Below are 25,666 nucleotides of genomic sequence, written 5' to 3' on the forward strand. Positions count from 1 at the left end.
TCCTTGGATGAATTATTACTATTGTGCACTATTACCGGACTCAGCAGGCTGGCGATGAGCCACGGCCCCCTTCTGCTGAATTTTGGAAACATCTGTCCTGTTGACAGTCTTCAACTCAGAGCTTAAAATTCTGCTCCTGCTATGGTCTTTATCATCTCATACAACAGAAAAGGCTTTTGGTCCTCAAGGAACTGCCCTTGAAAGCATATTCTCCTACACCTAGTTAACCTGATTGTCGTAAGCCGCCTTTGCATAAAATCAGGAAGTAGAATTAGAATACTGAATTAGATCTGTCCTCTCTGTGTGTTTTATCCCAGTTAGCTAAGCTTTCTGCCATTTTCCCTGGCTTGCATCCTCCTTAGAATGCAAATCTCCCCTGAAGCATTCCATTCTTGGCTCCCCTAGAAGCCCCTTGCACGGTATCCCATATGGCATGTAAACATCTGACTCCTCAGAAGGGTCTCAAATGGGAGTTTGGCACTTGCCTATGCTGGAAGGGCTGGTGCCTTGTTGGCACGATCGTCTTTCCTATTTTGGTGACAATTTTTTTTTTTTTAAAGCTAAATCGGAGGTCACTGTGGTGCCACAATGCAATCCTGGAGCTGTCCTCCAGATGGGGATTCGGAGTGGAATCAGTGTTTTATGCAATGAAAAATAACAACTGTCTTCTCTGTGTTTAAACACTAGGAAAAGCAGGCGGATAGCAGCTGTGCAGGCTGGATGGTGAGTGTGCAACTGGCCTTCTCCTACCAGATAGGATCAGCTTCCAAGGCACTGCTAAGTCGCGCCTACGTGCTAGAGAAGACCCACGAAGCTGGGAAGCAGCACTATAACATATGGTAACTGCAAACCTAGGGCCTTTGCTATCTGATTTCATTGAAACGCTATTCAAAATAGATATGTCAGAAAATAAAATAAAAATCCAGAGCATGAACATCAAAAACGTCCCACAACAAATGCCAGCCTTTCGCTGACCAAATCCATAAAAAGTATGTCCCCTCTAAGCCTCCTCTTGGAGCAGTTCAGACGCGTCTAAGACCACGCACGCCCAGCTGCTAGTAGTCAAGGGCCTGTTGCCATCAGTGAAGAGACCTGGCCAATCTGTCTGTCCGGAGAGGTCAGCGAAGGACGCGGCCTTGTGGTCGTCAGAGCCCCGCATGGGCGGATGAAAGGGTCTCGCTGTAGATGACGCAGGGGCTGGTTTCCTCGCAGAGCTCAAGCTGCACGCTGGACGCGAACCAGCGCTTGGCACAGCCCAGGCTGTAAGTGAGGGTGGTTCGGTAAATGTTCTTGGTGCATTTGGGGAAGATGATGGTTGTGCTCTGGAACCGCAGGGGCTTCTGGCGGGGCTCGAAGATCAGCTGCGACTTGTAGTTCCGCCAGGTGCAGTTAGGCGTGGCGATGACCGTCTCGCTGTAGGCGGTCACGGTGGGGATGGGTCCATAGAAGATGTCGTCCCTGTAGTGTTTCTCTGAGTCATATTTCACCTCCGAGTTGCACCTGAAAAGTACAGCAAGAAGTCAGGGAGCGCATAGAGCAGGAGGGTTCTGTGCTGACCCGCTCCTATCTTCTGCCAGGATACTGGCCCAATGAAAGCAAATGGTGCTCTAGGGAGGGCTGGGCACATGGTCCCCCTGGCGCAGAGCAGCAGCAGAACGTCCTTGCTGCAACCACAGGTTTGCAATAGCCATCTCCGCTGCTATACCCACCCAGCTCCTGGTACTTCTGCATAGTAGTGAATCCAGGATCCCAACTCCCCATGGATGGTGGGGCACAAGGATCCCCTTCCCTGGAGCCTGGCTGCATGCCATAGAGAGCATTGGGACCCCCTGCACAGGCACATGGGTTCCTGCCCCTTTCCCTGCACAGCAGAACAGCTCAGGTTTGGTTGCTTTGCAGTGTCATCCCTGTCCTTCCTTGGGTCTTAGGGTTATCCCAGCCCTAAGCCAGGATCCCTTTTAGCTCTTTTCCACAGTGGAAGCAAGCCCAGAGGCAGCAGTAAAGGGCACAGCTGTTGGCCACTTGTTGCTGGTGCCCCGTATGTGGGAGACAGAGGAATTGGAGAGAAACAGATGTTCAGCCAGAGGCTGGAAGGGTGAGCCTGGTCAAAGATTCCTGACATTTTAGGTGCATCCGTGGCCCACCCCTGCTTTTCCACAGGGTGGTGTGCTGGCTTCCTAGTCTCTACCCCAAACACATCAGTGGCCTCTGGCACGGCTTCTGCGGCTAGTCTCTTGGAGCATCGCTATTAACCATGACGGAAAAGGGTTCCCTTGATTTTTAAATCATGCTGCATGTCACCTAGATTGTCATCATGCAGCGCACAATCTTCCCCTGGCATTGTGCCGGAAAGAGGCAGCCCTCCCTTATGGGTAGTGCACAGGGACAGGCTGGTGATCATGGGAAATGGGCATGCAAGCTGGGTGAAAACTGCCGCTATTGGTTGATGCTCCTGTACCCCTAATGGGGACCCTTAGGTGGCCCTAAAGCAGATGCCTTTCCAGTCTCTGCTGTGCACCAGTGTCCACTCCTGCCCTCACTTGGCAAGAAAATAACACCATGGACGTGGTTATTAAAGGGAACTAGAGGGGGCTTGAATGAGCTGTTTAACACCTTCTTCCCATCCCTCCCATATTAGAGCAAAGGATCACCTGCTTAGAGCAATGGTAGCTTGATTTACAAAGGGACCTTGTGCATGTCCCCTAGAGCACAAAGCCATTTGCCCCAAACTAGGCTGCAGTAGAGGAAAAAGGGAGTGAAGTGACCCGGCAAAACCTCAAAAAGCTGTGCCAAAATGGGCAGAGGAAATCCTGAGCTAGCCATAAACCAAGGAGCCTGAGGGAGTGGATGGAGATTGCTTGATGGTTTGGGTTCTACAGAAATGCCAGTGAGGGGTCAAATCTAGGGCTGTCAATTAATCGCAGTTAACTCACGTGATTAACTCAAAAAAATTAATCACAATTTTAAAAATGAATCGCGATTAACCGCAGTTTTCATCGCACTGTTAAACAATAGAATACCAATTGAAATATATTAAATATTTTTGGGTGTTTTTCTACATTTTCAAATATATTGATTTCATTTACAACACAGAATACAAAGTGTACAGTGCTTACTTTGTATTATTATTTTTTATTTCAAATATTTGCACTGTAAAAGTGATAAACAAAAGAAACAGTATTTTTCAATTCACCTCATATAAGTACTGTAGTGCAATCTCTTTATTGTGAAAGTGCAACTTAGAAATGTAGATTTTTTTTGTTACATAATTGCACTCAAAAACAAAACAGTGCAAAACTTTAGAGCCTACAAGTCCTCTCAGTCCTACTTCTCGTTCAGCCAATTGCTAAGACAAACAAGTTTGTTTACATTTACGGGAGATAATGCTGCCAGCTTCTTTTTTACAATGTCACCTGAAAGTGAGAACAGGTGTTCACATGGGACTTTTGTAGCCAGCATTGCAAGATATTTACATGCCAAATATGCTAAACATTCGTATGCCCTTTCATGCTTTGGCCACCGTTCCAGAGGACCATGCTTCCATGCTGATAACGCTCCTTAAAAATATGAGTTAATTAAATTTGTGACTGAACTCCTTGGGAGAGAATTGTATGTCTCCGGCTCTATTTTACCCGCATTCTGCCATATATTTCATGTTATAGTAATCTCAGATGATGACTCAGCACATGTTAATTTTAAGAACACTTTTCCTGCAGATTTCCCGCAAACACACAGAAGGTACCAATGTGAGATTTCTAAAGAAAGCTACTGCACTCGACCAAAGGTTTAAGAATCTGAAGTGCCTTTCAAAATCTGAGAGGGATGAGCGTAGAGCTTGCTTTCAGAGGTCTTAAAAGAGCAACACTCCAATGCGGAAACTACAGAACCCGAACCACCAAAAAAGAAAATAAACCATCTGCTGACTCAGACGATGAAAACGAACATTCATCGGACCGCACGGCTTTGGATTGTTATAGAGCAGAACCAGTCATCACCATGGACACAGGTCCTCTGGAAGGGTGGTTGAAGCATGAAGGGACATATGAATTCTTTGCGCATCTGGCACGTAAATATCTTGCGATGCTGGCTACGATGGTGCCATGAGAACACCTGTTCTCTCTTTCAGGTGACATTGTGAACAAGAAGCGGGCAGCATTATCTCCTGCAAATGTAAACAAACTTGTTTGAGCAATTGGCTGAACAAGAAATAGGACTGAGTGGACATGTAGGCTCTAAAGTTTGACGTTGTTTTATTTTTGAATGCAGGGTTTTTTTGTACATAATTCTACATTTGTAAGTTCAACTTTCATGATAAAGAGATTGCACTACAGTGCTTATCTTAGGTGAATTGAAAAATACTATTTCTTTTGTTTTTTGCATTGCAAATATTTGTAATCAAAAATAAATATAAAGTGAGCACTGTATTCTGTGTTGTAATTGAAATCAGTATATTTGAAAATGTAGAAAACATCCAAAAATATTTAAATAAATGGTTTTCTATTATTGTTTAACAGTGCAATTAATCACCATTCATTTTTTTAATCGCTTGACAGCCCTAGAAAATCCCAGCCCAAACAGGGAGAAGCTGCCAGGTCTGGTTCACACTGCCTACACAAAATGAGCACTGTGGGGCTCAGCCACCATTAAGATGAGGATAAAAAATAGACACCAAGATAATTAACAATGACTCTTCTATCCTCGTTAGTTTCTCTATCTATATTCCATTGTGCACCTAACCTTCTCTACTGGCTCATGTGCACAAGTCGCTAACCCTGCAAGGTAAATATCCTTACACTGTGTGCTCTTTGGGACAGAGACTGTCTTTTGTTTGTTCTGTGTCCATACAACACCTAGCAGCATGGGGTCCTCATCCATGAACAGCTCCTAGTTGCTACAGTTATACCATATTTTTTATTATGAAAGCTCAGACTGCAGGGAGCTGTGGGACTTCCATGCGTTTTACTGCTCCAAACCTTTCAGCTGCAATCAGCAGGTAAGGAATTTGCAGCTCTGTGAAAAAAGATTAAAAGCTGGGTGTGTGCATGTCAATTACCTCCACCCTGGAGGGAGCCTGGAGGATTATGTGGCACGTGTAACATGATCTGCCTTAATGTATTTTGCACAGCTAGGTGTGTAAGGAAGCAAGTCGCTTGGTGCACATAAAACAAGACTCCTGTGTAATCGTCATAAAAACATGCCTACCAGCTGTCCTGGGTAACCAGAGATTTATCCGGGTACGTTCCCAGGACGGTCTTTGTGTGGGTTGGGGGGAGTTGCATACACAACCTCCCCTTCCCCCCTCCCTCTTTAATTATTACCACAAGCTGGGTGAGTAACAGTACTGAAAATGCAACTTGGTGTTTTTAAAGTGAATTCCAGGCTGGCAAGACAAGACCCAGACTGTGAGCCCCGCTACCGCATAGGCAGCAAAGCACCAGCCTCCCAGCATTGAATGTCAGCTAGAAGGACTGCCCTTAGGGGGCAGAGGATAGATTGCCCCATGGAGATGAGTCTAACCTTGGCTTCTCTGCTGCAAGCACCAATAAAAATGGACGCCAGTTACGGAGACCACCAGCTCGTTCCGCATTCCAGATGGTAATGGTTTTCTATCCCGGCCTGGACTGCATTTGATATAATCTGGAAATGAAGACCTCCATCTCCTATTACCAACCCCGGAACCACCCTCGCTTCCACCACCCGTCAGTTTCTTTTCAGTTCAGGAATTAATCTCCGACTTCCTCCTCCCCTTCACCCCCAACAAAATAACCGTGACACCCATTGATAAACACAGTTAATCTTTTGCAGAAGAAAATGTACCGGGGGAGGGAAGAAACCCCTCCATATGTACCTAATTTCCTGCACAGGTTCAGGGTTGACCTCAATGCTTTCGCCAAAAAACACCGGGAACATTCGAGGCCTCATCTCTGGCACAGAAGAGTTCACAAGAAGGTAAGGGACCTAGAGGACAAACGGGGAAAGAACAGCACATCAAGCATTAGGACACAGCAGAATGCTGCTGGTGTTATTTACAACATACACTGTTCAGTCATTGAACATGCCACCGGCGCTATGGCCAAATTCAACTCTGGTGAAGGTGGGCGCAACTCACTTGAATTCAGACCCCCCGGGTTCATGCTCTGCTGGGACTGCCCAAGAAGACATCCCCTGTGGCAGGTGCTTTTTGAGATGTGGACACGGGCTGGAGAGACAGCACCAACTCATGTGAGACTGCTGGTGTAATGGCTTTACATCACAAGGGGCCAAACTTTGCTGCTAGCTAGACTGGTGTAAATCCCAGGTAACTCCATTGACTTCTATGGAATCACTGTGGATTCACCATAGTGTCAATAAGAGAATCTGGCCAATGACTTCATTGGCATTGCACTCAGTTGCACCAGGTCTGAATTTGCCCCTTCCCCCGAGGCCCTTTAACTCCAACTTACAGTCCCTCTTACTTCTGGGAGCAGAGTAGAGCTCACAATGGTTATCCAGTAGATTTGTTTGTGTCAGTGCATGGGGAGGAGGGATCCTTCCTTGCTCAGGTTACAAAGCTCAAAGGCTCATTTATCAAAGGTGGGGCCAGATCCTCAGCTGGGGTAGCTCCTTTGACGTCAACACCAATTTAAATCAACCCACAAACTGGGAGGTGCAAGAACAGGCGCTATACAGACTCTGATCGGCTTTTCAAGTGGTTTGGCCCGATGGTGCATCCCCAGTAACACTATCTGTACTTATGTGGTTGCTTTCATTTCTCCCACTCTGGTTGCAACACCAGATTAGCATTACACAGCGGAGTCTCTGCCAGCTCCACCCTAGACACTGCCAGTAGCCGTCCCACCGCAGTGCCTCCTTCTGAGCGCCCAGCCCTGACGTAAGCTGATCTAGCCCTACAATCCAGGGTTGCCTCTCTACCCTGCAGATTCTTTCATTTGGAATTTTATCCCCTTCCCATATATCTTTTTCATTTGAATTCTTCTTCTCTTCCCTTATTGCTCCTGCTATTGTGAGCCAGTGAGACTAGATAGTTTTCATATGGGGTCCCCTGCTCAAAATGGGCCTGATCAGCAAAGTTCCAGATCTGGAGGTGGATCTAGCGTTTGGGAAGGGTGAGGGTGAGGTGGTTCAGACCTGCTGAGGGTGCATCTGTGTTTTGTATATTCCTTCCTCTCCTGCTTCTGAACTACATAGGATGGAGTCCACCTGGATACTCACTGCTCAACCTCTGTCTTGAAATGTCACTGCCCAAGGATCATGAGGAAAATCCTTCTTGAGGCAGGGATCTAACAAAGCTTCGAGTTTCAATACGTTTTCCAATAAGCACTGCGCATGAGAGCCTCAGTGGCTTTGTTTCCCCCAATTAGTGCTCTGTGCTGGGGCATTACATAGTGATGCACAAACACCCACTTACTCCAGTGGGAATGGAGAAGTTAAAACATCATAGGCCACATTCCCCAGTCTGCTACATCCACTTTGCACAGGGTAAGCATCTCCCGCTACCCCTCCTCTGCCAGGGGGAGTGTCAGGGGCATGGCAGAACAGAGCTCCATTGCCCCAATTCTCCTTCGGAGTATGGTCCCTGTGGAGCTGCAGCTCCAACTTGCACCGGGGCAGGGCAGCTCTGCATCAGGGAGCTGCAACCAGCCCCCTCTCTTGTAACGGAGAATCCAGCCTGATGTACCTTGATTTGGGCTATTCACCCCTGCAGCTGAGTAGCCCTCACGGTCCTTGCTCCTTGCTAGAAATACTGCAATCCCCAAATGTCCAGGGGACCTGCAGGGAGGCGGAGCACCCTACCGCTGAGTTCAGCAAATAAGCTATTCACCGCCCCACAGCGGTTTCTGCTTTTTCTTCACCAATGAAAACCTCCTGGAATGTTTGTTCCTCTAGCCTAGGAGAGCACACTGGGACATTGGGGAGATTAATTGGCACCTTTCGTTATATTTTCTCAGCTCCGTTCATAGCAGCAGCCCTGTGAATCTGGGGCTTTAAAACAAAGTGACCTAGAGCACTGGGACAGACTCTGAGCACCTTCTCCTGAAGCTTGTGAATGTAGCTGCTTTGCAACTCCTACATGGGATGATGGTGTCAGAAAAACTGGTTCGGTGAGGAGGGCACAAATGGTAGATAAGTACCCAACTCACATCGAAAATCACTGGGATTTGGATGCCTTTGAAAATCTGCCTTTTAGTCTTAAATGTTACAGTTGTCAGTGGAAATCACATCCCGTCCTATAATAAAGATAATATCCCGAACATCTAGAGCGCCTCCCTGACTACCATTTGAAACTCAATTTGCAAACATTTCAGCCTCAATGTCTTCTTAATGAAGCAAGCTAACAATGGGCAAACGCCAAGGATTCCCTTTAATCCAAAGCACCAATGTTCAGGGGTTCAGACAAATAGTTCTCCGTTTGACCCGTCTCTAAAGCAAACTGAATAAAATGGATTCAGACAGCTTGGGGAACAGCGAGGGATTCCAAATTTCTAGTTACTCTCTTGTCCTCTATCAAGAAACACATTCTCTCTCTCTCTCTATTCCTCCCCGAAGTACAGAGTAAATTTGTGCATGCTCTACATTTTAGATTTTGACCCAGTCATTTATTCAGAACCCTTGAACACCTTAGAAGGTCTTCATACATAAAGCCTAATGGGAAAATAATCATCTACGTGGTCTGATTGATTGATCAGTAGTGGGGAAGTATTGGAGGACCCATAAAGTTCTCCGAAATAATGTTGAGACACTGAGATTCTTCCAACAATATAATGTAGCTGTCTATTCTCACAAAGCCCAGTAGCTTCTCTAGCACACAGGGAAAGCTGCTTAAGACTCTTTCTCCTTAGATCTGGGACCAGATTCTCTGCTGGTATAAATTGAGTTCCAGGGAAGTTACTGGTGCAGAGTTTTTGCACTGAAGGCAATTAACCGTTGGAGCAACTTACCAAGGGATGTGGTGGGCTCTCCATCATTTGAAATCGTTGAGTGTCTTTATATGAGATGTGTTCTAGTGCAACCACAAATTATTGGGTCTACAGCAGGAATTACAAGGAGAAATCTTACGGCCTGTGTTGTGCAGGTTGGACTGGATGACCACAATGGTCCCTTCTGGCCTACAAATTTATGACTCTATGGAACCGCTCCAATTTACATCAGCAACAAATCTGACCTCTGAAGTTCTTGGCAGGGAGGAGGGGCTTAGGGGTAAGGCATTTTCAGAAATGTGCCACAGGACATGAAAAAGGCTCCCCCTGACCACCAGGAAAGCTAATCGTGAACTCCTCTCCAGCACAATATCCTTAAACATAAGTTCCCAGATCGAATGAACCAGCATCTGTTGTCTGGAGCCAGTGCAGCTGCTACGTTAGCTCTGGGGCACTCCCTCGGAAGGCTGCCGCGTTGTGTGTTTCACTCCCCACAGCCACTTTGCCGTTGGCTTTGATTTATGAAACACAGGAACCTGGTGTCCCTCTAGGGAGATGTCTGGAGGCCTCTGGGCAGGGTTTAAAGGTCTTTAAGGGGGGTGAAAAACCCTTGGAAACATTCTCTCCACCCAGTGCAAGCTGAATCTATGCACGACAGAACCCGAGCCCATTTCTCAGCAGTCGCCCATTCAATAACAGTGAATAGTCTAAGAACATGGAGGATCCCCTTGACGGTAGCAGAATCAATGGCTTCCAGCTTCCCCCTCTCTTTGAATTGTCTTTCACCTCTGGGTTCCTTACGGCTGAGTGAATCTGCTGCGATGGTGTACTCGGCCCAACAGGCCGCAGGAAGTAGTGGTACTCTCCAGAGGCCCTGTTCTAAGACGGTCTCCAGCTGTCTCTACACAGGCAAGAGGTTCTGAGATGCATCAGACTTTGGGGGGCTTAGCCTGAATTGAAAAGGAAGACTTTGGAGCTTCTACTCCATGCTCAGACCACGTAGTTCTAGAAAGTAAAAAGCAAGACCTAAATACTTTTCTAGAATGAAATTTATTCCTCTGCAGAGGGCCAGCTCCAGGCCTATGCACCACTTAAGTTCCCTGTAAGCCCCTTGGGCCATATCCTCAGGTGGTGTAAATTGGCATAATTCCACTGACTTCAATGGAACAATCCCGATTTACAACAGCAGACCACCTGGGTTTAAGGGGTGCATAAACTGAGAGCTTTTGCTTTTGACAGGCAATGAAGTTTCAACGTTGCATCTGAATTCTCAGGACCACAGACTCTAGTTTACCGTGTTGCTCTGTTACCAGCCAGTTCTTTTTAAACCAGTGACATTAAAAAAAACCCCCTCCTTTTATCAAATGTTGCTGCTCCATCATCGATAATAGCCAGTATTTGCACAGTGCTATGGAAAAGGCTTGTCTCCACTGACTTTCATCTCCTGTCCAAATGGGAAAGGTCGTTCCTGCTTATTCCTGGCTCGCATTCAACACTCACGAGGGAGGGGTGGGCATTTCTATTTGTAAATAAAGCTCTTTGCCTTTTGCATGTGATTCTTTTACAGGGCTATCTTCCATGACCGTATACACATGCCTTGCCTTAGATCTGTATGCTAGCTTTTACCTCTTGTCTATGGCAGGTGCTCTGTTTGAAAGCACCTAATCTGCAAGAGGGTTTTGTTGTTGTTTGGGGGGGGCGCAAATTGTACACAGACACATTTGCAGCATCTGCTAACTGCAAGCATGCTGGGTGAATCACCTGCAAAGCACTGCAGATTGCTTCTCCTGGAGTGGGAAGCTGAGGTGGGAATATGCATCCCTCCTTATGCACCAATTGGGATTGCGCAAACGAGAGAGAAACGTAACTAGCTGCTGGGTGCCCTCAGTGTGAGTGCACACAGGCAGAAGTAGTAAAATAGAAAAGAATAACATGATGATTCCCCTCAGAGGATGTTTAGACATTAGAGCAGGCTATATGTGCCATCTTGTTCTGTAACATCAGCAATCAGCATGCATTTTTAGTGCAAAAGAATTTGCTGGCTTTGTCTTGGTTTTTATAATTCTATGACCAAATTTATCCTTGGCATAACTCCACAGATTTCAATTTGGTCACCGATGTTTGTAATCTAACCCTGTCTATCTAGATGGAATCTAACAATCAGAGAGCAGGATGGAATATAAGGGGGGCAGGGGAGTCAGATGATCCCACATCTACTCCTACAGGGTTCTGACATTGTCCTCTGAAGAATCTGGTGCTGGCCACTATCAAAGACAGGATACTGGACTACATGGACCTGGGGTCTGATCCAGTCAGGCAGTTCCTATGTTTCTAATCAGCCAGATCCTCAGCTGGAGTAAATCACTACTATGCCATTGATTTCAGTAGAGTTACACTGATTTTACACCAACTGAGGATCTAGGCTGTGCCCATGGTCATGTTTTACCAAAATCTCTCTTTTAAAAGAGTCCGGTTTCTCTTTACTGGTAGCTAAGGTTAGGAGATTGTCAGCATTGGGATCCCCAGGGTTGGACTCTGTGAGGATGTGGATGGGATCCCTCCAAGAGGAGGGCATCCTATGTGCTTTTCCCCTTTCAGTCCATTCTGAACCAATATCCCAGCAGGTGGTAGCTGGGGCCTGAAAGGACAGTGCCAGGCACAGACCTGGATAGACAAAATAATGTCTATAGAAATGAGCATTGTCAAAACATCCAGGGCAAAATTCTGTTTGCATGGGACAGAAGGGAGGAATTTGGCCCCTGCAGCGAGGAACAGACTTGAACACATGCATGGCTTTTTATTACCTTGTTGGAGGATTTGCATAGTGTTGGTGCCAGCCCTATAGTAACTGACTAGTTATTGGGAAAGAGGGAAGGAAATGCCTAAAACAATACTTCAGTGCTCCGGCTCACTGGAGGGACAGATGCTGGCAATGTCTATTTGAGAAGAACAATGAGCAATGCAAAACATGTAGAAGACAACCTTCTCCCCAGCCCCCCACAGGGCTTTCCCAGCTGATATCCAAATGATGTGCAGGAATTCCCTTGCCCCCATTCGGCAGAACAGGATGTAGTGCAAAGAACACTGGACCCGATTGAAATGACAGAGTTCAGGTGGCAGAGGGAAATGCTCAAGGTTGGACTCTACCCAGCCTACTGGGGCTAACGCTTCTTTCCTGATACGAAGTGCCCCTGGGTCTTTGAGAAGCCCACAAGAAGCTGGGGCTTTTCAGACAGCACCTCCGACAGTACAGCAGCCCCCAGCCACATGCTGGGGCATTGGTTTGGAACTGACCCAGAGGGAAAAGCACCTGCCTATTGAATTATCAGCTCTCTTTCCAGCATCATCTGGATTTTCCTTGGCAGGATTCCCTCCTCCTCCTCACCCTGTCCAACCCTGCTTAGCATGTGCGAGCTGACAGGAGGACAGCACGAGAAAACAGAGCTGCAGCAGCTATACATGCTACATCGCAGTCCTCAAGGAGACTCGAGCTCAGCTTGCTTTGGCTTATGGGTACACAGTTATTTTAAAATCTAAACAGTGGAGTTGATGTCATGTGCATTTGCCATCTCCTACAGTGGGTAAGGACAGCTGCTGTCACAACCAAGGAAGCCGCTTTGGCACCCAAAATCAGATTTCCTGCTACTCTGCAATCAAACACTTCACCCTGTCATATTTCCCCTTAAACCATCACCCTGCAAAGACTTTGCATGTGATAGCTCTGCTTTTCCCTGCACTGTTTCCTGCAAACGCGTCCATCTTAAGGCATGCGCAGAGAACTAAAACAGTGTATAGAGGCAATTCCTACAATAATTCAGTTTGTTCTTGGCATTTTATTAACTCCACTCTATCTGATTGCATATAGGTAGGTATTTATACTGCACTCATCACCACGACATCTTGTCCTTCTGATAATTGGATCTGACACATGAACCCTTGGAGGGAACCACATAAAATATAGTTGAACTGAAAGTATTAAATAGTAAGGGGGAAATGTGCAAAAACACCTAAGGGATTTAGGAGCCCAATTCCTATTGATTTTTGAAAATATCTCCCTCAATCAGAGAGATTCTGTTGGTGAAAGAGAAACTTTTGAGCTACACAGAGCTCTTTGTCAGGTCACAGTGGGCAAAAGCTTTGGCTCCAGCATCCCAACCAACATGCCCATTACATGTTATCAAACCACTTGATCAAAGAGCTAGTCAAACACCTGGACCAATGATCAAAATGCTGCAAGTGAGGGATGAATCTCATATACTAGGTCAGTTGAGTGTTGTCTTACTCCACATTTTAAGTGACGGGAATATGCGTCATTTACTTCCATTGCCAAGAGGGAAAGGAACTTTTTGGAATTCAGCTGCCCTTCATGTGCTAGCTGATTTCAGTGAACCTGTCCAATAATCCCCCTTCCACTTTAGCCAACACCGGTTCATTACAGCGCTGAGTAGCAAACTTGGTGACAAGGTAACTGGGAGCATTCTTGAGGGATTAGCACATTAGAAGTCCAGACCTCGTAATGTTTCCCCCAAGTGCCTCTCCAGAGCACAGTTCTGTTCTCAGCTCTGCACAGCTGATCTCATGCTCCTTACTAACACGGACAGGTCGTGTGCTGATTCAAGGGGCATTGTGTGCATCCCAGGACAGTAGGACACTGGAGCCAAGATAGTCCATGTGACTCAGAGAGCAATGCCCACAGCACTTCATGAAATCTGTACTTTTGCCCAGACTTGTGTGCAAAGGGGGTCTGCGAATGGAGAATGTTAGATAGCTGATTGCACGGTGTGTGTCCTGCTAAATCAGATCATGGACACAGCAGCGCTAGGTGCTTGTTGAAGTAATTAACTGATTAATACAACTGGGCCCCTCCCCTGGAAACAGAAGCCTGTCACAGGAACCGGAACCCTGTGTGTTGCAAAGCAAAGGCCCGTCCTACACAACTGAACTCAATGGGAGTTTTGCCATTCACTTCAATGGGAGCAGAAGCCAGTCTTCAAATGCGTCTAGTCCTGAATGCTGGTGACGGGGCCATTTTTATGCAGCCTATGGAATTTGCAAAGGTACTGGCAGGGGAGCGATCAAAGTAGAAAATGATATATTGGTGTAGGTACCAAATGTAAAGCAACGTTTGCATCGCTCCTGCAGGCTTAATTTGAGAAATAAAAGCTACACATATTTGGGTAATCAATAAAGCACAGAACTGCAGAATGACATGTTGAGCTGGTGATTGCCACTCTATCATCAGAGACAGTCACAGTGTCACAACTAATTACACAAGAACTTAAGAACGGCCATGCTGGGTCAGACCAATGGTCCATCTAGCCCAGTATCCTGTCTTTTGACAGTGGCTTCAAAGGGAATGAACAGAACAGGACAATCAAGTGATCCATCCCCTGTCATCCAGTCCCAGTTTCTGTCAGTCAGAGGTTTAGGGACACCCAGAGCATGGAGTTGCATCCCCGACTATCTTAGCTAATAGCCATTGATGAACTTATCCACCTTATCTAATTCTTTCTGAACCCAGTTATACAGTTGGCTTTCACAACATGCCCTGGCAATGTGTCCACAAGTCCAATCATACAACTGCTGCATGAGAACTCTCTCAAAGTCACTTAAAATTCTGCATGTGGAGGGCCTACGTGGCTTATAAACTTGGCGTACATTGAAAGATCATTCAATGAACACTGCAGTTTGCCCCCACTCTAAGCAATCAAAAACCTATGGAGCAGCTCTTTGGAGGAATCCCAGCTGAGGTTCTGTTTGTCCCTCCAGCATTCAGAGTTCTGAAGCCTCTTCCCTTCCATCTAAGCTGTAGTTACTGGGTGAAGAATGGAGATTAAATTAAATGTGTCGATCTCTGTATCTTCATTACAGCAGAGTTAGTGGCAGATGTTCCCAGAGTTACGGTAGCAAAAATTTCCAACCTAAACCCCCTATTTTCACATATTCGCAGTCAAAGCTGGTTTTAAAAAGAGAAAAAAAAAAAGGGAGATTTTGTGATTTTTCATTTTAAATTTCTCCATTATTCTGAAATCTGAAATTCCACAGTTAAAAAAGGGGGAATCAGCTTTATACTTGTTTGAAAAATGAGGCCGTTTCACCAAAATGTCAAACTTTTTCCCCACCTCCAATTTCAGCAATATTTTGAGATTCAAAAAAACATTGCTAGCTTTCCAAAGTGTTTGTCTCTGGGGCTGAAATGTGACATGCTTGGTGTCTGCCAGGGGCTGGATGGTGGGAGAAGGGTAGAGCCCAATCCTGGCAACTGGGCCAACTGAGGCACGGCCAGGGGAATTGAGCTGTCTCAGATCACACAGCAGGTCAGCGCTCATGCTGGGAATAGAACCCAGGAGTCCTGGCCATTAAACAGTGCTACCTCCCAAATAGCCCTTCGTGACCCATAAGGAAAGCAGAGGCTAAGCCTATAGGTAGAAATGAAAATACATATTGGATATTTGTAGCTAATAATCCATACCCTTTGGATCACTGGTGTCCTCTGACACGCAACTGGGCATTCCTCCCTCCTCCGAAGCTCCCATCAGCATCCCCCTGAAAGTTACCACCTTACGCCCTGTCCAGGGATGGGATTGCTCCCAGCAGTCCAAGAGGGAACCTGGGAGAGGGCTCAAGAACAAACTAACCCTGTACAGAGTCAGCACCAGGCCCATACAACTTCTGCCTGCAAACCAGCACTTCAGTGGTACATCTGCTCTGCGAAGGGGTGAATTTCACCCCAAAGCACGTCTTTAACAAGGGACAGAATACACTATTTAATTTCTAGTAAAGAATTTGCCCCTAACACCGAAGGGTTAAAATGTTACTAAAAAACTTAAGTTATTTCTCGTTTGGCAGCATTTTTTCCCTCTTTCTCAACTCCTGTGCCTTTCAGGCATGTAAGGGCCTGGGCAGCTAAGCTCTGCTTTTGAAAGCTACGCCGAGATAAACACACACAAAAAGGGTTCCCCAGACAGGTGTTCAACCCCCTGCCATGAGCTGTGTTTTATCTATTCCGACATAAGTATTACTAAGGGTTACTATGCAGGGACAACTGTCCATCAACTTAATATCTGCTGGAGGACTATGGGAAATGGAACTGAATGTTTGGAGTATATAGCATGGTGTTACCCGTTCAGAACAATTGCATAAATAAGCCAGTACAAAGACCGGAGTTCCTCTAGCCACGATAACCATGGGGCAAGGTCTGTCTTTTTGTTCTGTGTTTGTACAGTGCATAGCCCAATAGGGTCCTGGTCCATGATTAGGGCTCCTAGGCGCTATAGTAACACAAATAATAAATAAGAGAATCAGATGAATACTTAGCCCTGTTATAATGCATTGTGCTCAGAGACTCTAAGCATTTTACAGAAGGAAGTGGATTGCAGATTGGGAAGCTAGGAGGGGAGCCTTTCCATCACAAAAAAGGACAACACTGGCACCCCCTTTTGCCCCTAAACCCCTACCAACCACACACAAGAAAGGAAATTAATAGAATCTAAAAAAGAAACAAAAAAATCAAACCCCTCTCCCATATGACTTTGGACTCCGAAAAGAGAGCAAAGCCAGAGACTCCACGAAATCTACTAGGGATTTCACTACTGCTATTGATTTGATGTGGAAAGGGCTCAGATACTATGGTGATGGGCAGCAGGCTGAAACAGGTTGACAGATACGAACCAAAGGATGAAATCACTTGCCCAAGTGTCAGAAGTAGGAACTGAATTCAAGTCACCAGCGGCCTCTTCTAGCTAACCCCCATACCACTCTCTTTCCAGATTTCACATGAACATACTGGTCCATGAAAAGGTCATTTGCAGCAAGCTGACATTTACAGCAATAATGAAATATCTGCCTGAGTTATTCAGTGAAGACGCATCTATGTTGTCTGTTTTAACCGGTAAGATACACTTGGTTAATAAATAATTGTGCATTGCTAATGTCTTGATGTACTGGAGATTACAAGCCCTGTTATTCATGCAACTATAATGTTTCCAGAAACAGGATAGGTTTCATTTGGAAGAGAGAACAGTCAATGGAGACGTCAAATTGAAAGCGTGGCTGGTAGTCCTAGTCTTATGGAATATTTAATTTTAGATAATTACATCCTGCAGCTTTAAATCAACTTTCTGTTTCAAGTGGGAAATGTATGGTACTTAACTTCTTGTCCAAAAGAGTTATATAGTGATGCAGTGGGGTGTCAACTAGCTGAAAGATTCCACCTTAGAGGTGGCTGCATTTTCATAGCTGGTGAAGTGATTCCTGTATATCTATATAAAAATTATGTGCCAAATCTTGCAGTCTTTATTCTTGCGAAACTCCCCCAATTTTTATTTAAATTCAGTGGAAGTTTTGCCTGGGTAAAGACAGGATTTGGTTGTGGCACGCCTGTCTGGCTCGGTGTGTATATCTGTGCAGCGTGTTTCCCAGCTTGGATAGACAGACAGACACTAGCTCTGCTCAAGCTGGCGTGCTAAAAAGAGCAGCATGGTGGCGGCCCGAGTACAATCCTGCCCGACCCCTTGCGGGTCTTGGGTGGCTAGCCCAAGCTGCTGCCCGTGCTGCCATGGCCACACTGCTGTTTTTCAAGTTAGCACATGCACATCTGCCTGAGTGGACAATTATATCGCCCAGCAACAGCGTACATACCCTGTGTTCTCCCTCACCCACAAGGTATATGCGGTGTTTGGGGCCAGGATCTGTAAATCAGTGAATTCAGTGGAGTTGTGCAGCCGGATGGCAACTGAGGATCTGTCCCTCTGTATTTAATTTTCAAAGCATTTGGGGATCTTTGGGGCAATGGGCACTATATCATAGAAGGACTTTAGTACAGAGAGAAAGATGTATCCGTGTAGCTATGAAATGAACTGAGAGCTGCTTGCCCAAACTAAGCAGACGCAGTTCCTTTCCAGCAATTTGTGCTCTGGCATCCCAAGACTCTCCTCTGGTGGGGACTAGAAAAGAACACTACATCCCTCCAGAGAGACCCTGTATTTGACAGACAGGAGAGGCTGGGCCCTGCTTTACATGCAGGCCTGACATTTTTGGATTCCCACTCATGTGACTGCTAGGAGTGAGATATTAATCAACACATAGACGCATAGCTCAGTTGGAGCAGTCTACAAACAAGACCATGTTAGCCTGGTGAGTAACTGGAATGCTGAGCTGGCATATGGTTTGTAGATTAGGCAGTGCCTGGGGCCTGCCAGCTCTCTTCTGCCAGGAATGTTTCAAAGAGGTGGTGAAATGGGCCCAGATTCATATAAGAGGGGATGAGGTGGAGCAAGTGCTGGATTCTGGCAGAAACGGGTGCAGGGCAGAGAGGGAGGTGAGAGTGGAAATGAATGCCAACCCCATCAGCATGAATTTCAAGGGCTTCCTGTGGGGTATGGGTGGGGCTCAGATGTGGGCAGGGATACCAGGGTCTCATGGCTTCAGAGGGGGGGCATGCTGCTATTGGAACGGGGGGGGGAGGGAGGGATTTACCAGGGGTCTCACACCTCTGTGGACTTTCCTCAGGGATCTCAGGATGTGTGTAGGTTTGAAGGGCCATGCCACCTGTCCGATTTGTGGACCACCAAACCTCACCCCCTAGAAGGGATGATGGCCTGCTTAATCCTTAGGCCCTGCTGCAGCTTTTGATCGGGGGGTGGGGAGGAAGACCTGGTAACTGGCCCTTAAGGACCCAAAGTTGATGGGACATTTGGCCTGGGCAAGGCCTGACAGATGCATTATCCCCCTTCCCCCTAACCCCCCCCCCCCCCACACACACACACAGACACTCCTCACTCAGAAGGTACCTTCCACGTATGGACCGCCTCCATCCATGCTGTCTCCGTGGCACTGTCTCCCCCAGAGGGCCCATTGTGGGGTAGGAGGTGTGAGGTGGTACCCAAAGGGACTGGCATGCTGTGCACATTGCCCCATCTTAGCAGGCATGTCAGGGCCAGTGAGTTGGGGATGGATGTCATAGGAAGCCAGGGATTCTGGGGGTCAAACATCCTGCTCATTCCATGGGTGTGAGGTGGTGGTGGTGAACCCACACGCCCTACCTGGAACACTGCGATTTCCTCCTCGTTCTCCTCTCTGTCATGGACTTTCCCATGGGACAAATTTGCCCCGAGTAAGGATTTGATCCAAAGGGCTGTATCTGGACCTCAGTTGTTTACGTAGAATACCCTGGGGTGGGGACGTTTCTCATGTGGAGTGACAGGGCTGTTGCCCTGGTTAAATTAATGGACAGCTTTTCAGATAACAAGGAACCTGTTGCAAATGGGACAGTGCTGGGAACAGACGGCTCTGCCCTGCGTGGCTCCCAGATGACAGGCCTGCTACCGAGGGAGCTGGGGCAGCTTTGTCTGTAGATTAGTTTGACAAAGGGCCAAGCACAGCCAAATAATTTTGACAGACTTTTTTTCCCACATGCATAAATGGGGCAAAAGCAAAATAGAGCCGTTTGGCTCAGTGGCGCAGCACATACTTGCATCCAGACAGATGGATACGATGCTTCCCACTCTCGGCCCAGGCATGGACCCAGTTCTTTATATGCTGAAGTACCAGTAAGCAGCAGCAGGCAAGCTAAGCAGAGAACGTATGCATTTCCAAAGGACTGTGGTTTAGCGCTAGTGTGCTACTTCCATAGCGCCTTCTACCTTCCAGACACAGGAGAGGCCTTATTCCTGCAAGGATCTCCGTGTGGGCAAATCCCCATTGTGGCCAATGGGGCTTCATGCAGGCACAAAAGTCTGACTGCAGAGCTCTTTACACAATCAGGGCCTTTGTGAAGACTCTCAACTCCCCTATGAATGAGGTATCGTCCCCATTTCACACATGGGGAAACTGAGGTACGATGGGTCTGGGACTGGACCAGAGTGACAGTTCCTGACTCCCAACCTTGTGGTTTAACCACCCATATTCTTCCCTGTTTTCATCCTCTGTCTTTCACCATCCCCCATGCCCTAACACCACATATGAGCTCTGATCAGGGCCCATTTCTGTTTCTTTGTTTTATGTTAATGTGAGCAAATGATTCAGCACCGGAATCTCCGCACTTTCCCTCCTTTGGGGACAGAATTTCTGGGCCCTCTGAGACAGCTGTGGATTGTGTGTCTGTGCGGGGAGGGGGACGACTCCCAGCTGCATACCACATATTTCTCTAGCAACTCCCCCTCCCCCAGAAAATCCTGGCATCTTCTTGATGTCCCTTTTTGGGACCCCAAAGCCGCCAGAGTCCCCGTGTACCTTATGCAGCTCCGCGCTGATGGCAAGTACAACCCAGGAACGTTTTTTAAAGTTGTAAACAGTAAACCCACAAGTAAGTTCTGAGCAGAGAACCTTTGAGCCTGATTCTGATCTCATTTCCACTGGTGTAAATCCACTGAAAACAACGGAGCTATGTCGGTGAGCTGAGAATCGGACCCTCCGCATCAGAACTATATTCCTGGACAATCTTAGAAGTAAATTCTCTGCGGGGGCAACTACACTGAAGTCTGAGAATCTGCCCCTTGATCCCTGTCCACTTCATTCTAGCAGCTGGTTTCTTGTGAAAGCTGTTAACGTATGCTTGTTCTTGCAGCTAATGTTAGGGGTCTTCCTTACTGCCTAGCCATACATACAACGTTTACCTTGTCTTTCTAATAAAATGTATGGGATGCTTTGTAACATAAGTTTCAAGGTGCTTGAGAATAAAAATTAAAAATTGTCATCTTTTAAATTTAAAAGATAGCTAAAAGTCACTTTGTATTTCTAGGCTATAACTTCTCATAGGGTCTCTTGCCCTTATGCACAAAGCAGCTGAAGAATCCCCAACGTATGGCTTACTTGGGAGAATTAAAAGTAAGTTCCCCTGTATTCCAAGCAAAGTCTAATATAATGGTGTTGAGCTTGCGGTATTTATTACTCTGGCTCTAAATTGCCTTTCATATTTTCTTGGATCCCAAAGCTGTAGCCAAATTGGCTGGTTAAATGTGAATAAATGGTGCATTGTCTTCAAAACAAAGTCTGGCTTATTAAAAAAAGAAGAGTTTTCATTTTTATAGTTAAAGTTAATCACACCAAACACAGGGAATGTGGACTGTAAACAGAAGAATGTCCCTGGGAAGTACATACAAGATCATTTCAGTATGTATGTCAAGAATTATCCCAGAGCTAGAGAAATTCTTAAACCTACCTTTAAAGCTGGAACAAAATAGCTGAACCCCAGCAAGATTAAAATGGGAGTTTTTGATAATACTGTAATAAGAAATGCCATGAAATATTTCCCAACTATTTTTCCAGGTACAACTAGACTTATTGTAACTGTACCTGATAGATTTTTGGATATTAGGAATATAGCTTACACATATTTTACTGTATTATAGCACAGACTGTTCTCAGCTCTATCTCATGTGTAAATACCACAAATAATAATATAATAGGCGCTAAACACGCAGGATTTAGTCTGAAAATAGCATTAATTGTTGATTCACCAATTGCGCATGCTCTCTGATAAACTGCAAAGAGCAGGCAATTAAAACAGGAGCACAAATTCATGGATTGCATAATTACTCACAGATCTGTGAGTTCTCCTTAAATGGTGAGATGAAAGCTAATTAGAAGCTGACATTTAATAGTATGACGCAAGCATCATTTTCCATAGTTTTACTTTCGTAACAGAACCAAGTGCAAGCACAGTATTTGCAGAGTGGAAATTAGATGGAACGAAATTCCGTTTATAGAAAAGTAGAATGATAGTCCCATACAACTAATAAATAACTTATTTCACCATTTTGCAGTGTGCCAACTGCAAGTCTGTTTAGAATAAATCTCCACTTATGGTACAGTCCCATGTCTCAAGCATTTGCATTGCTTCCTCCTCCATATTTGAACATAAGATTGCTTTTTATATGAGTGGGTCTGTGTTTCTTCTACACCTACTAGAGCACAAAAGCATCCACCACATAACAAGCCTACATCCTAACAGCAAGGGCTCACAGCTAACATGGCTGTAATGTGGTGTCCAGTTGGCAAACAATTATAACATTAACCTCTCAAAATGCTGCCTAACATCCATGTGTGTCCAAAATCAAAGAAATAGCTGGACAATAGAATTTTGTTTTTCCATAAACCTTAGAAATATTTATTCTACAGGAGTCAAGAAGTAAGACCCTGGGGTAAATTCATCCAGAGTATTCCACTATTCCATTATTTGTACCCACTTATACCAAGGTTGAATTTGGTCCCTGATAAGTAAGGTGTTATTCTGTACAATCTCCTTTTCGGAGGGGCTGACCTAAGAGTGTACTCGGTCTGATAACTATCTTCATGGCAGCTCATCTGACTCTGTTGTAGAGTTTTATACAGGTTTCTAGCTGTATTTTGGTCCAACACACCTTCATTAATCCCTCCTCACACATTTCATTTTATGACTGCATAACAAGGACCCGATCCTGCAAAGTCTTAGGCACGGGGTTATGCAAGTAGGTACGCCCCTGAAGTTAATGAAAATGTTAGTGTAAAATTACTCACATGGGGGATGAGCTGCTAAGTGAGGAACCTCAATATTTACTTTATGAATTTGTTTTTTTTAAATTAAAACCCACCCTATTACTTTGGTGAGCAACAGTTTGTGCTCGTGTGAGGACTTTGGCATATTAAGGTATAAAAGACAGTTTTCAATAAAATGTTAAACACATCCTGAGAACCTGAAAACTGAAATGAAGGTGAACTTTCAGTGCAAATCTGCACAGGGGGAAGAAGGGAGTAGAGTGGTAACTGAAATTCATAAAGTGTAATTCTTTCCTATGGAGAGCTAATGTCTCTGTGCTGCATAAAGTTTTTACTCTGTATTTAAGCCAATTAAATATGTGGTTGAATACATCAAAAAATGTTTGTTTTTTAACAGAAAAAATGTTTGAAAGAACCTTGGGCAAAATCCTTCCCTCCAGAAAATCCTCCTAAACCTCCGTCTTTAAAAGCAATTTATAATGCAACAGATTGAAATTGACAAAATGAAGCAGAACAAAAGTCATAATGAATCTGCTTAAATCCGTCTCCACCCTCAAACACTTCACAGACCCTTTGTCAAGATGATCAGAATCCGGCTTCTATCTATATAGCTGCTGCCAGGAGTTCAATCCTGAAAACCAATAGAGCTGTACTGTTCAGCCATACTGTGCATGACTTCAAACGGCATCACTCTCTGAAGCACGATTCAGGCAAACAGCAGCAGCACAGAGCCACCTCTCAAGCAAAAACAACTTCATCCTTTGGAAGAGAACATGAACCTTTCCAAATCTTGTCTCTGATACCAACGGCCCTGACACATGTACATAAACGGTTCTGAATAGTGCACTGTTCCACATTCAGAGCAGAAATGACTGTAACACTGTTGCTCCATGCTCACAAACCAATCGGACTGATTTGGAATGAAATCATTTCAGCATAGCTGAGAAGCCAGCTCTGGTATGTCTAGTCACAACCTCAGACCTAGCCCCATGTAGCATTGCATTAAGCAGCCTTGTACTCTCTCTTACTACACAGAACCATGTCACCCAGGCCAGTGGTTCTTAACTAGGGGTACACGTGCCCCTGAGGGTATGCAGAGGGTGGCCAGGGGATACATCAGCTCATCTAGATATTTACCTAGTTTTACAACAGGCTACATAACAAGCACTAGCAAAGTCAGGACAAACTAAAATTTCATACAGACAATGACTTGTTTATACTGCTTTATATACTATACACTGAAATGTAAGTACAAGATTCATATTCCAATTGACTTATTTTATAATTAGGTAGTAAACTGAGAAAGTAAGCAAGTTTTGAGTAATAATGTGCTGTGACACTTTTGTATTTTCATGTCTGATTTTGTAAGCAAGTAGCTTGAGGTGAAACTTGGGGTACGCAAGACAAATCAGATGCCTGAAAGGGGTACAGTAATCTGGAAAGGTTGAGAGCCACTGAGCTAGACTGATTTCTTATTTCTTTCTTTACACTGGAAATTGAAGCATGTGTCTGATGTGTTTTAAATAGCAAACGCTTACTGTGATTTATCCTCCAGCTCCCACTCCAAACTGCAAATAATTCACCACCGGGAAGTGATGGGGGCTCTGAATGTCCCCAGACCCCCCTGAACTCTGTCACTGATTCTCCACCAGGGGTCAAACCTTTGCCAGCCAGTCCTAACAGTACAGTAAGGAACTAGGCTGCTGGCTGCTTCCACGGTTTGAAGCTGGAGCAGGGGTTCCAGAGTTGAAGTGTAGCTGTCTTCAGGGAGGATTAACCCATGAAGTGCTCTGTAAGAGCCTTTTAATGTTTTGCCTCTGGGGTCACCAGTGGCCCATCCCATCTCATGAAGCCTGGATGAAGAGAGGGATTCATCATGAGGGAGTCTCACTCCTCACTGGAGACCACATCCAGGTCACCCTGAGGTGCAAGGGGTTGGGTTTATAAGAGGGTCCATTTGTGAAACCTAAATGCAGGTTTGGATTTTAAACACCTACCCCCCAATCCTGGAGGCTACTGGAATCCTGGTTTGGGTCTGAGTTACTCTTCTCATTCCCTGCCTGCCTCTGACACCCAAACAGGCTCCTACAAAAGCCCTTTCTTCCTCCCACCCTTTGTCCCTCTTGTCTATTTGGATTGTAAACTCTCTGGGGCAGATCCCAGAACAAAAGCCTCCTGATGTGGCATAAGGGGTGGTCCCCAGTGAAAGATGGAGACAGTTCCCCACTTAAACCCCTGAGGAGCTAGGAACAGGAACCACCCCAGCCTCTCACCCTTGGGAGGAAGCTGTAGGGTCCCAGGGCGCCAGGAAAGGCTCTTACCACTTTGCCTTCCTTGACTTCCTTTCTGGGCTCATGTCCTGGGTGATCCGTCCCCCTGCTGCTGCCCCCGGCTCTGCCCTCGATGATCCCGGGAGCCAGCGTGTAGAAAGGGGGGCTCGGGCTGGGAGGCAGCCCGGAATCCGGACTGTCCAGCAGGCCCTCCCGGCTCTTCTCTTTCAGACTCTCTTCCATTCCTTGCAGGTGCAAGTGGCCCACCATCTCTGGGCAGCAGCGAGGGGAGCGGAGCCACGCTGAAGAAAATCCGTCTCCTCCCTGAGCTTGAAGCAGGAGGTGAAGGGCTTCGGGCACGGCCAGGAACCCCACAGTCCAGCCAAGGAGCCGCCCCCGCTCTGGCACAGCGGCCCGCAGCCCGAGCTGACCCTGCGGGGGAAGGGAGCAGAGAGGGCGCATCAGCGACAAGACCAGCCCTGATCCGCTCCAAACCTCAGTCACGCTGGGTGCCCTGCCGAAGGAAGGGGAGCCAGGGCGCTGCCCCCAGCAAAGGCCAGGGCAAGAGGCTAAAGGTGCCGAAGAAGGTTCCGTTCCCTCTTCCACTCCTACCCCTAGCCCCGGCGCAGAGCGCCCAGACCCTACCACCGGGGCAGGGCGTCCCCTTCCCCAGCCCTGTCCCCGAGGCAGAGCGCACGTATGAGACCCTCTCGCTCCCTAGAGCAAAGCACACTGGGCCCCCCTCCGCCAGGCGCAGATCCCCTGGCTCCCCGCCTTGGGGATACCACCCCCCTCCCCTTGTCACCCATCGCTGAGCCGGGGGTCGAGCGCTTGGCTCACCCCGAGCCCCTCTCCTCGGAACAGAGCGCCCGGCTCTCCACGGCGATCCACCGCCCACCCCGGCACCTGGGCCACTGACAGCGCCACCAGGGCAGGGCGCGGGGAACGCAGGGCACCGACCCGCCCCCCTCCAGCCGCAGCAGCGTCTCCGCCCCGCACGGA

General features: G+C 46.5%; 1 protein-coding gene across 1 annotated transcript; it reads right to left on the reverse strand.

Moving 5' to 3' along the window:
- Window positions 1-1,145: 1,145 nt before the first annotated feature.
- Window positions 1,146-24,934, reverse strand: RFLNA (refilin A). Its single transcript, XM_077835452.1, has 3 exons — window positions 24,716-24,934; window positions 5,849-5,958; window positions 1,146-1,500 (listed from the first exon to the last, which is right to left on the reverse strand). Exons 1-3 carry the CDS (start codon window positions 24,932-24,934, stop codon window positions 1,146-1,148), a joined length of 684 nt encoding a protein of 227 aa, XP_077691578.1.
- Window positions 24,935-25,666: the final 732 nt, after the last annotated feature.

This window comes from Eretmochelys imbricata, chromosome 15 (assembly GCF_965152235.1).
Source record: "Eretmochelys imbricata isolate rEreImb1 chromosome 15, rEreImb1.hap1, whole genome shotgun sequence".
In the NCBI taxonomy this organism is placed as follows: Eukaryota; Metazoa; Chordata; order Testudines; family Cheloniidae; genus Eretmochelys; species Eretmochelys imbricata.

Excerpts from the sequence above, each read along its gene's own strand:
- RFLNA (XM_077835452.1), bottom strand. The coding sequence starts at position 24,934 with ATGGTGGGCCACTTGCACCTGCAAGGAATGGAAGAGAGTCTGAAAGAG. Across the intron at positions 5,959-24,715 it reads AAGTCAAGGAAGGCAAAGTG|GTCCCTTACCTTCTTGTGAA; the intron begins GTAAGAGCCTTT and ends TTTGTCCTCTAG. Across the intron at positions 1,501-5,848 it reads GAACCTGTGCAGGAAATTAG|GTGCAACTCGGAGGTGAAAT; the intron begins GTACATATGGAG and ends TGTACTTTTCAG.